Source organism: Callithrix jacchus, chromosome 8 (assembly GCF_049354715.1).
Source record: "Callithrix jacchus isolate 240 chromosome 8, calJac240_pri, whole genome shotgun sequence".
Taxonomy (NCBI): Eukaryota; Metazoa; Chordata; class Mammalia; order Primates; family Cebidae; genus Callithrix; species Callithrix jacchus.
Genome location: NC_133509.1, coordinates 49,678,361 through 49,691,193, shown reverse-complemented (window position 1 = coordinate 49,691,193; position 12,833 = coordinate 49,678,361). Strand labels below are relative to the sequence as shown.

At 36.9% G+C, this 12,833-nt stretch overlaps 1 protein-coding gene across 8 annotated transcripts in view; it reads right to left on the bottom strand.

Annotated features, from left to right (window-relative positions):
- The window catches only part of MEIS2 (Meis homeobox 2), a 208,841-nt gene that overhangs the window by 180,709 nt on the left and 15,299 nt on the right, over window positions 1–12,833 (bottom strand). For all 8 annotated transcript variants that reach the window (XM_009005587.6, XM_009005586.6, XM_003733947.6 and 5 more), the window contains exon 7: window positions 11,028–11,142. In XM_009005587.6, coding sequence (XP_009003835.1) covers window positions 11,028–11,142 — 115 coding nt within the window. The remainder of the gene's footprint in view (window positions 1–11,027; window positions 11,143–12,833) is intronic.

The following is a 12,833-nucleotide window of genomic DNA, read 5'->3' as shown; positions in this document are numbered from 1 at the left end:
TTCGTTTGCATTTCTGAGTTACTTACTAAATAACCAGCTTGCTGAGGAACGAGATCACATCTTATTTGCTTTATACCCTAGAACCTAGGACAGTGCTTGGCACAATTATATGTTTCATAAATGTTCAATGGATAGAATAATTTTGGGGCTCTGCTATTAGTCACCAAACTAGACTTTTTAAAACCAAGTGTTTATTTAATCCTAACAACTGCCCTATGAGACAGTATGATTCCCATTTTACAGGTAAAGAAATTAACATTCAGAAAGATTGCTGCTTGGGAGTAGCGGGAGAAAGAGGAGTGTTCAGATCCACCTCCTTCCAAAATTGCTGTTTGATCTACAACAAGCTCCCCCATAACTGAGGACCTGGCATGCATAAGAGTTATTTGCATATCTGTCATGATACTCCCCCTGACATACACACACTTTTTGGGAGATGGTAAGCCATTGACGGTAGGGACCCTTGTAATTTCCATATTTTTATTCCCAGGGTGCCTTGCTCAATGAATATCTTTGTGTATTAAATTTGAACAGCCTACACTTAGAAGAGGTCTTGAGAGAGTGAGAGCTCCCTGCCTCCGGAGACTTGTGTGAATCTAAACACATCAGCCCCAGTGTGTGGCAATCTGTCAGAAAAGGACACCCATGAGATAAGAGTCCATAAGCTTCCAATAATCAATGATTTATCAACTTTTTTTTATCTTTCACATTTAGTACATGGAAATTTTGGAAGTTTTATTTTAGTGGATGGCATTTGTTACAAATGTTAGTTGGAAGAAGAAATATGAAATTTTACACTCCCAGTCTACTTTTGTAAATCTTCAAACTCATAAAAAAAGAATGATTCGTTTTGAGGCAACAGTCATGTCTCTAGCTGGTAGGAAGGGTTAAGGAATAAGTGTTTTGATGAAACAAATATTTTATTGACTAAGATAAGCTACTTATCTATATTTTATATGAATTTACAGCATAAATAATTAGAACCTGGCTAAATATATATTTAACTGTACAATTCTCCTGAAAATTATTTAATTTTTTTTTCCGGAATAATTTGGAACTTACTTCAAAAGTGGGTAGAATCTCAACCTCTCTAATGAAGATCATTTATTGTTCCACTTGTGAAGTATTGGAAATTCCAACTGACAGAGTTCTAATTAGATAACGGAGAATGAAGAAGGTGCTCTGCATTTATAAAACATGCCTCATACTTAGCAGATAGAACAAAACACTCAACTGTTATTAATACTACCACCTTAGATGTCCTATATCTGAGTTGTGGTATTCCACTGTCTTCCCCAAATAAACTCTAATGCCTAGTTATTTTCTTGCCAAACTGGGAGGAAAAAGGGCTGTCCTGGTAACCAAAACAAGAAACAGAAATATTACTGCATGGTGTATTATAGATCAAGGAAATAAAAAAGTTCACATTACGCCCCTGATGAAAAACTTGCAGCCTCCCTTTATGTTAAAAGATAAAATGTACAAGTAAAAAATAAGATCCATGAATGGACACATTAGATTCCTGGAGCTTGGATTTAAAAGATCATCTAATTCCATTTTACAGGTGAGCAAAAGTCCAGAGGTTAAAGGACAGCCAAGGTCATACAGCTAATTATTGTCAGCATAGGACAGAGGGAAGAGAAAGGGGAATAATGGAACCAACAGTTAAACTGGTTCCAGGCAATGTTCTTTGCTGAACACATGGAATTTCTTTTAATGTAAATGAAATTATATTAAGCACTCCACTTTCCAGATCGAGAGATAGAATCTGGCAGATACTGAGTAGAACTGGGATTTGAACTCATGTCTTTCTGTCTTCTAGATCTGTGCCCTTCTCAATGCAATCATGATCTTTGACCATAGGTCTCCTGATTCGTAGTTCAAGATTCTAGACCGTAACCCACATAGATGAAAAAGAACTCACTACAAGGTTTTGCCTGCATCACCGAAAATAGTGATATTTGCCCAAATCCAAACTATAAAAAACTGGGTATATAGAAAAACTATGAAAAGCTGGATATGTAGAAAATCAACAACAGGAAGTGGGACCTAAAAATTCAAGAAATACTTCCAGGCTCCTTTACCTATGTGTAAAGACCAACCAATGACTTCTTTGAGGTTAATCCTATCCTCAACAAGATGTATTAGCAAAATGGATCCTAACTCCATGAGAACTGTTTGCCACACTTAGCAATTTTCCATTATTAGATTTACCATTACATTTAAAGACGTCCATCTATACATTTTGTATGGATAACATAATAAAATTGCATCTCCAAATTCTGACCATATGTACACAATATAAGACATTAAAGAACAAATAAGACAAGGCCTATTTGAAGTACTATCTTAAAGTAATGCTTACAATAGAAACCTAAAATTTAAGAACCTACCTATAACCAAAGAATTCTAAGCTTGAGGTGATGGTCCAATGACATATTTCAGGCAGTATTGAATACAACGTAAGTTCAGTAAAACAAAATAATTTTTTTTAAAGAGATGGGGTCTTGCTATGTTGCCCAGGCTGGAGTGCAGTGGCTATTCACGGGCACGATCCCACTACTGATCAGCACGGGAGCTTTGACCTGCTCCGCTTCTGACCTGGGCCGGTTCACTCCTTCTTAGGCAACCTGGTGGTCCCCTGCTCCTAGGAGGTCACCATATTGATGTCGAACTCAGTGCAGACACCTGATCAGCATAGTGCACTACAGTCCAGAACTCCTGGGCTCAAGTGATCCTCCCACCTCAGCCTCCCGAGTAGCTGGGACTACAGGCACATGCCGCCACAGCCGGCAACAAAATAATTTTTATCTCCTAAAGATGTAATAGAATTTGATGGAATGTACCCTATACATTCCAAAGAGTTCATTTATGTTCAGGCACATATCAGAAAATCAATACACACAAAGTTTTGATCAATTTATCCATCTTAAAAAAAGCAAAAGGAAAAATGCGTGGATTTAGTTTATTGATTCAAAAATGGACATACTAATGCCAGATAGTTGAATGAGTGATAATCTGTACCTTGGAAAAGCAGGGAGTGAGAGAGACCAGGAATCAAATAATTATACGCAGTGTGAAAGATGTTATAATAGAGGTATACGAAGTGCCACAGGAGTGCAGACAAGGAAGCCTTGGCCTCACACCTGGGCAGAGCAGGAAGGCTCACAGAGAAGATAATGTCAGAATTTCCAAGGCGGGCAGAAGAGAAGCAAGGACACACTCCCTCTAGGTCTCTTTCATTATTTCTTTTTTCTGAGACCTTGCATTCCAGCAAGCTGAGTATAGCAGGGATACTAAAGCGGTTCACTTTCATTTTAATGAGGAACTAGATTTCAGTGAAACCCCATTGTTGCTTTCTTGCTGGTCTTCAGAAAGCTAGTGAATAACTCAAGGCTACCGAGGAATAAATTTGGTATATAAAGATGGTGTATGTTATTTGTCTGCTGTGACATAAAATATTTTTAAAGGCTAAATTAAAAACAAATTTCAACATGTGAAAATAAAAAGCGAATCTCCTACTACCCGCCTCCCCAGCAAAAAAAGCAATAAGCATTTCAAGAAACTCTCTGAGGGTAGAAATGGGAAAGAAAGAAGGGTAAAAAATAACACGGCGTCATCACAGACTATTCTTTTGAAGCAAAGTAAAGACAATGAAGGGAAAAATAGAACACGTGTATTACAATGTATAGCACCATAAGGCTGTGTTTGATGCTCTGGAGGGCTTCAACAAGTACTGTTCAGCCAAAAATCAATTGAAAAATCAGCATGATAACAGAGCATGAGTTGCCCTATAATAGCCTTAAGACCCCCAAGGCTATGTGAGTCCCTTTCATCTGCCACACAGCACAGACTCTAGAGGACCCTCACTTCCCCTCCCTGAGTCCTGTGCCCATCTGTATCTCTTACCTACTGCTTTACTCTTCCTTCGAAAGCATGGCTGACAAGGAATGATGATGTTTTAAAGTGGTTTTTGAGAATTTTTTCTTTTCTGCTTTATTCTCTGTCTTTCTTGACATCTGCACTTAAATTTATCCCATAATATCAGTCATAGACTCTTTCCACAATATTAAATGGTCAGCCATAATCTCTGAATCACCTAATGAGTTAATAGTCTTATGTTTTGCCTTAACTGAACTGCCCCTTAATAAAATCACAGTTCAGTCATATGCAAATGTGACATGTAAGCAATTCACAGCATTGTTATAAATATACATATATATTTCATTCCAAGATTTCATCTCAATATTTCTTCAATCACTTCCTCACAATGTCAGGTTTGTTCAATTTATATTTCTACTTGGCATTTGGTGCAGACCCCCAAAGATAAGATACATCTGTCCCTTAGTCACAAATCTTGGCACTTTTACCTTAACTCAATTGTGAAATGATTGGTTGAAAATGACCTTGCTTATTAGCAGGATTTCCTCATAATAAAACATTTTATTCCCAAACTTTAGAATTTGACATGAGATGTACTAACTCAGCAGTGACATATCAAAGCTCAGGGAGGACGTATAAATACCCTGATCTGTGTGCGGGAAGGAGAAGCTAATTGGAAGTCAGCTTCCCTGTGATTATCAGCTTGTTTATGGAGAGGGAGGACTCTTCTGAATGGCACTGTAAATTCATCCCTGATTATGGTGTTAAAACAGAGCTCATTTCTACAAGCTTCCCGAAAGCCCCCTACCCAATCCATTTTGTTTAGTTATAAAAGGGTCGCGCATTGCTTTCAGAGAATGACAGTTTTTCATGCTTTGATTTTTTCCAGTTTCAAGAAAAATTAATCAGTTCCACAAGCCAGTTGTCAGATTTCACTTCCCTCATGGCAGAAAGCACACATATTCATTGTCTGCTATAAGAATAAATTTTAGTAATTTTTCCCCATGTCAATATGAATATTAGACTGACCCAATTAATATGAAATGCTTCTATGCTGCTGGAACAGACAGTGCTACAGAAAGAGCCATTTGCACAACCTGTTCATGATTATGGGCCATAAGGACACAAAGATGGCACACACATTTGTGGACCATCTGAATTCTTATACCGAGAGGGGAGGGGGAAGGGGGAGCGGCATGACGTTAGCTTGACTGTCCTGGGTCATGTTTTTTAATCCAGAGTATTGGACATGTAACACAGCAACAAGAGCTGATCATTTTGTTTAATCACCTTTTGGATCTTTGCCAGATGGTCTCTACTGAGAGCGCTGCAAACAGAGAGAGATGAACTGCATCTAACACGCCACCAGAGCTTTCCCGTAAATGTCTGAGAACTGATTCCAACAAGAATTTAGTCTCAGAGCAGAAAGGGATACATTTAAAAACTATGTGCATTAACTATACTTTTCCCCACAGAATCCTCACTTGGCATGAATAATTTACCCACTCTTATGCTAATGGGATCATGAAAGTATCCCTCTGTCTTTAGTGCAGCTATTCTCAGCTTTCAGTAATTACCCCACCCAGTGAAAATAACATGGCTTCTGCATTGAATGGCTGACTCGTACCTGACAATTAGAAAGATCATGGCTGACAATGGAAGGGTCTAGAACTGGACAGAGAAACCCTTGTAGCCCAAGGAAGAGCAGAGCCATAAAGTAACACTGGCCGTGGGTGGGAATGCATGCCGGTGAGAAGAAGCAAGATGGGTAAAAAGAAAAATTCTCCACTGTCAAGCTTTTCTTTCTTTGACTATTACCGAGATTTTACTTAAATAGAAATATGGTTCTCTTTCAATTACCAGGTGTGAAAGAGATTCATGACCAAATTAGCTTTGAAAAAAAATAAACAGTATCTAACAAAAAAACTATAGTTACCATTAAAGCCCATCTCCAGTAAATATCTATTTCAGCAGAGTTTTAAAAAATCTAAATAATGGAAAATGCTTTGCATTTTGCTTTTAGGGAGAAAAAAGGATTGCCAGGAAAAAAGAAAGAAAACTCATTTTCTACCTCTGTCCACAAAACTCCATGTTAGGTAGTTCACTGTATAAAAATTATCAGGCTAAAACATCTGGGAAAGAAAGCTATGAAACAGCAGGGAACATGGCTGGTTTATTGTTTATCTTTTGTTTATGAGGCAGTATTCAAGTTTAATTACTACTCTAAATTAAACTCTAACTGGCATCAGGAGACATCCCTTTATATGACTAAGTTAAAAAAAAAAATCTGGAAATCCCAACTCTGGGTTTTTCAAGTAAGTTGATACATATAGGAAGAAATTACTCAAAATTAACAGCAATTATAGAAAGCTTTTAAGCATTTATGGGCACCAGTGCATGCTCCTAGAGCATTTATTTATTAGAAGAATTTAATTTTACTTCTAATGGTTACTACTCTAAAAAGTCTTGAGAAAATCAACAGAAAAATCTTTGGATGTTTGCTGATGGTCTAAGAATGGCATTCTTTTAAAATTTATTTGGGGGAAAATAAGAGAAAGAATGCAATGTAAATATTCCGCATACAACAATTTATTCTATGGCAATGTTCAATGATCAATTATAGTCTCAGAGAATTTTTTGACACAATTAGAAGGACAGGAAGGAAAAAAATGTCATTGTATTTATCATAACAGTAAGTGACCAGTTTTGGATGAACTTAGCTCTAGGAAAAATAAAAGTTAAAAGCAACTAGCAAAAGATTATGCCAGATGGCATCTGTCATATTGTATTTAGGGTTATTTTAAAGAGATTGCCGCCACTATGAAAACATTCCATTGACAGAGTTTTCCAGACTGAATAAGAAATCCCAGTAGAACATATTCAGGACCCACAGTAAGTGGGTTTGAAGACCCCTCCTCCTCTTTAAATATATAACTGGAATAGTTTGGTGGGGAAAAATACTATTTTATAACTATGACATGTACTATAAGCTCAAAAGTGCAATACTATTTTAGACATTTGCTTACCTATAAACACATTCACTACTAAGGAGATACTTGTAGATTTCAACACCATGATTGCTAAATAACTGTATATTACATAAATAAATATCTAGTTATGAGGAATTCTAGCCTCCTCGCCTGGAATGTTTTGGGGACATCAACAGAGGGGCGTGGTAGGTGGCAGAGTTAGGGAGAACTATGCTGGCTTGTACAGCTCTGTGTCCTGAAAGATTAAAGCAATATAGATTTTAGAATGCTAATGTATTTAGGTTAAACTGGGTCTGGCAACAGTATGGTTAACGTGTGTGTGGTGTGCAGTGTGAGCTCAGCAGTTACTGGGCCAACTGTCTCGGTATTTCTGGGAATCCTGCCTATTCACAGTGCAGGGATTGTTCAATTGCTGCAAAATGTACAAAATGAATTTTACAAAAATGAATTGTAAGGAAGGCCCCATTACAATGATTTTACAGCAAAGATGTCAACATCAATTTTTCTTTCATGCATAGCTAATGATTAAAACAGCATATTCCATTTGCCTAAGACAATTTATTTCATATTGGCACATCAAAATATTGAAATACAAAGTTATCTTTACTCTACCCTTTTTATTCATTGCTGCTGAACCCATACCATTGTTCAAACCAGGAAAAATAAAACAAACTTGGCACGAAATACTTAAAACAAAGGCTCATCAATATTCTCCAATTTGTCAACATCTCAATTACAGCACTGGAAAAAATGTAAATTTCATGTGCTCTAAACACTGAGGGGTCTATTCTCTTGCCAATTCACATGCGTAACTCCCATCAGCGTTAATGGGAGCTACACAAACCCATCAATAATAATAATACTTTGTACATATATTGTGCCTTTCATCTGGGGCTCTCAAAGTGCTCTAGGAACAAGGGGCTGCTTCCTAGTTTTTACTCTGGCAAAATACACAGAGAAATACAAAGCAGCTTTTGACTCAGCAGGTACAGAATTAGGGGTCCCTAGCCTTATTATCAAGCCCCATTTTACTGATGGGAAGCCAGACACAAAGAGGGCCAGTTACTTCCCCAGAGCCCCGAGTCTGCACCCTAATTCTATCCTTGAAAAACCAGATTTCCTTCCTCATTCTAATGTGACTAACAAGACAAACTCCTTCCTTTGGCTGCTTTTGGCAAATCAGTGAGTGAAAAGTCTGGTTCATATTTATATAGCTTACTGTTAGGCATGTGCTCTTTGAAAGAGAGTAAAGTCAGGCTTTACATTTGACCAAGTTTATTTCTTAGGATATGTAAAACATTTGATATATATACTTTTCTCCTCCTTTTGGTTCACTGCTGAAACACTATGGACGAAAAAGATGAACTTTCACCTGTGTAACTGCAGCTCTTTTACTGTCAAGTCATAAAATTAGGTATTTTTAGGTTCCAACGTAAAGATTTGTATGAATCATTATAGTAAAAATAATCACAAAAATTATAAAGCAACATAAATACATACATTGTTTTACAGCATATGGCTATTAAAGTTTAATTTAAAATGTGTATGAAAACATTGTATTTAGTACAATTCATCTCTATTTTTTGTTTATCATAATTTGTTTTGAAACTGAATCATTTTACAGTTTTCCATATGCCTGTTTTGCTAATAAATTCTGAATAAGAAAAGTCTTTGCTAAACTACAAACTTGATTTCCAATGAAACGTTATAATATATTTAATACTAAGGACGTAAATTTCTTTCCCACGTTTTCCATTATACATCAACCCTAAGATTTAACCTAGGATAAGCATATGCGATTTCAGTCAATATCTCTGTTGACTTTGCCCTGAAGCAGATAATTAATCTTTCCCACTGAAACTACTCTGGACAATTCAGTGGGACAAAATATCAAAATACCTTGAAAACCTGTTTAAAAGACTAATATAAGCAGGAGTACGACAAAATACACTTGTCTGGCCTTCAAAATTCAAAGTTCGCTGTAAAAAGCCAGAATACCCTTATATATGTGTTTAAAGCCAGGTATGAAATTTTCCATGCCAAAACAGTCTCCATTTTATAAAAATCATACCTTTTTTTCCTTTCAAACTGATATAGTAAAATGACTGACTTCCTAGTGCTCATACACATAAGCTACTATGTCCATTCTTTAATCCCACAGAGATATGATTAAAGGAACAGAATCCTACAGGGATCACATCCTTCCACATTGGATAAGTGGGTGCAGCTACCCACAACATAGAAGTTTGTGTGCATTGTTTTTACCTATATATCAGTCTCAGAATTCTTCTCTTGCCTAAAAAATGAAACAAAACGAGCTAACCAAAATGATAAAACTTTATGCTTTGCTTGTTATTGCAAGTAATCCCAGCTCCAAACCCTGGGTTCTTCTCTCTCCCACCTCCTCTTCTCTCTGGCTCTTTCTTGCTATCTCTCTTGCCATAACTCAGCTAACCCAACAGAACCAGTCAGTTTTAAATTTCAGTTGGGACCTTGGTGACCTGTTAATGAATCTACAGAGAGGAGAAAAACTCACAGTGTTGAGTTATGCCTGGTGTTGCTAGCTGACTTGGAGTCAGAAATGCTTGAAGCGTTAACGTAATTGCAAGAATGTGAAAAATGAGGCGCTGGGCTCCTGAGCAAAGTGAAAGGTCAAAGTGAGCCTCACACACAAGAAGTCTCTGGAAGATAGCCTCATTAGACCATTAAGTCGGCTTCTCCTTTTCCCCTCTTTCATGCAATGTTTAAAGTATTTTGTTTTTATTAATAGATACATTTCACCCTTTGTGTCACTGCAATTTGGGGAGGCGGGAAGGAAGGAGTCATAGAAAGCTTTGCAGATTTAACCACACTGAGAAGTCCACCACCATGACGTAGAACCACAATTAAGTCATTGCTTGCAGATCCATTGACTCTAGGTACCATTTATCTTCAAAACGCCTTATCATTTACCTTTCTTTTATATAGAAGCTAACTGGTCTAATAAAACAGTATATATTGCATAGGTACAATTCGCAGGTTCTTCCACAATTTGCTGTCTGATAGGATTCATTGCTGTGTTAGTTTCAATTTGCTTAAACCTAGATTCTAATTTGGACCCATTCACAAGTGAATGGCATCCTAGAAAGGACATTTTTCTAGACTCCTCTAGAACCTCAGAAATCCAAAATTCCTAGTCAGAAGCTTGGAGGATAGAAGGCCCCCTACTTACCTCAACACCCTCTTTTAAATGGCATATATAACTACAGCTCAAGCTGTTAAACTGTCCTCTACTTGGAAGCCTGTCTAATACTTAAATATTGTGGCCATAAACACAGTCATAATAGAGATGAAATAGACCTAGGAGATCAGACACCATCTAATGTAAAATATTAAAAAGTAAAATCTGCACACTTCCCTGGCCCACATTCAGTAATGCATCTTCCTTTAAATTATCATTTTAGCCATAGATGAGTCATTCCTACCAATATATAATTGCTCTCTGTGCAATAGGGGAGTTTTAAATAGTAAAATTTATTCTAAATTGCACTAGGTTTCCTCGACATCTGCAGTTGACCTCCCCCTTGCCCTCTGATTATTCTAAGTTTTAGGACTTGTGACAAAAGTCACCATGTCAGTTGAATGGGAATGGGGACAAATAACCCTCTAAGAATTTCAAAATCTACCTTCCCAAGGTAAGATTCGACACAGAATTCCTACAGACAGTATTTCCAGAGCTAATAAGAACAGATTTCTAAATTTTATGTGCTTTAGAGGCATAATTGTTTGATTACAGAGAATGCTTATAGTTGATATTACAGGCAAAATATGCTGTTTATAGCACAATTCAAATCACTGCATCACAGCAGTAAAGTAGGTCTGTCATTCCACTTATACACACAGAAATAAAGTGTAGATAACCAAATTTGTGAAAGAATTGGCAGAACTAATCAATTATTATTGTAATGCCTACTGAAAGATTAGACAGCTCACTTTGATTTCTATTTTTAAGCAAAGTAAGTAAAGAAGAGGAAATACTGTCTCTTTAAATAGCAGCTGATTCTACTCCCTAACCTGCCACTCTCATGTTTACATGAAGGCAGATGTAATGATATCATAAAATACTGAAGTTATTTTAGTGCCTACTGGACACAAGGAAAATGCTTGACCTTTTACCTTGCTCACTGCTGTTGTCTCCGCTCTGGGACGCATGGCCCCCACTGGAGGGCCCTGGGGTGCCTGCTGAGTGGGTTGAGGTTGCATCATCGTGGTCTCGCCAAGAAGAAGGGTTCTGATGTCAGGATGCCAAGGAATTTTTCCACAGTTACCATTTCAGCCATAAACGAAGAACCAAGAGGAAACGTGCAAAAAGAGACAAAAAAAAGTATACATATTAGTGTTTGTGGCACTAGGCATATGCACATGTCACATTACAGTGTGCTGTCTTTTTGGTAACAGGCATATAATAAAAGAAAAGACGCTCTAGATCTTGATGCGGTGATGGTTATACCAGTGTATATGTTGGTTAAAACCAACGGAAGTATACACTTTAAGTGGGTAAATTTTATTCTATACAAATTTAAAACTAAACAAAGTTAATTTCCAAAATAAAACAAAATAATGAAAAATATAAAAGTCATTTTTACTCTCGCTATTTTAATGAGGGTACATTCATCCAAGAAATAGGCCCCAATGCTCATGGACACTAAATACTTCAGAACATTAACATCTGCAAAATTCAATGACTCCATTAAAAAAATTACAGGCTCAACAATATATGGGACAGCCCTTGACATGTTTGAAATGCATTGCCCTAAAACAGCCTATAAAAACTCTCAAAATTATTAACTGATTGACTACATAACCAACACAGGCAATGACATTAATCACTGCATCAATACCAAATAAATGATTGATTTTTGCTTTAATTTGTAGACATAATTTCAAAAAGGAAACACATGTGAACTACTGGCCGTCTAGTAAGCTAGATAGGACTTTCACTTGAGCTTCATGGAAGCTTTAAATTCACTGAGCAGTGCTTTTCTCTAGAAAAACTACTTGTTTCAAAGGACATGCAAGGCAAACTGAGAGTTATAGCTCATGCTACTTGGCTGAGCATATTCTTCTTCTGTTCCTCCTCCCCTTTCCTGATCATTCCCAATGCCCTGCTGTTGCTTAAAGGAAAACAGGAATTCTAATGTACAGGAAGGACTTTATCAGCACCACATGAAGGCAGGCAAGAGATGGAATTTCCTCTGGCAGAAACGGAGAGTAGGAACAGCATATGAAACAGTCCAGCTTTAAAGCCAGAGCTATACACTTGTCACCTGCATATGACGACTTCAATTAAGCCCAGAGACCTACTGGCAGGAGAATGATTTGAGGGCCAGAGGAAGGGGCAAAGTTTTCCCTAAAAACCAGTCAAAGTACACACCAGTCAAATTATACAAAGTATATACCAATCTAAGTATACACCAATGCATACACAGTATACACCAATAAAAGTATACAAATTATACAAAGTATACACCAAAGCATACACAGTATACACCAAAGTATACAAATTATACAAAGTATACACCAAAGCATACACAGTATACACCAATCAAAGTATACAAATTATACAAAGTATACACCAAAGTACACAAAGTATACCATAAAAAAATCAAATTATACACTGTTTCTTACTAGAATTGGTAAATAAGAATTCAGATGGGCCACCTGCGTATAGGCAACGAATAAATTTCTTGACCAAGGGAAAGTAATCTGGCATTGTTGTCATTATATATAATTAATCAAGAAAAAAGTCCATTTTTCTCAGCATCATCTCTACTGTGTACATATAGCACGGATGATGTTACCAAAATAAAACAGGAAACCAAGGTGAGAAAGAAATAGGGAAATGTTCTTACTTGGAACAACAAAACTTATTTTTCCTGCTACAGATCTGCAGCAAACTGACTGCAAATTAATATTTGGTAT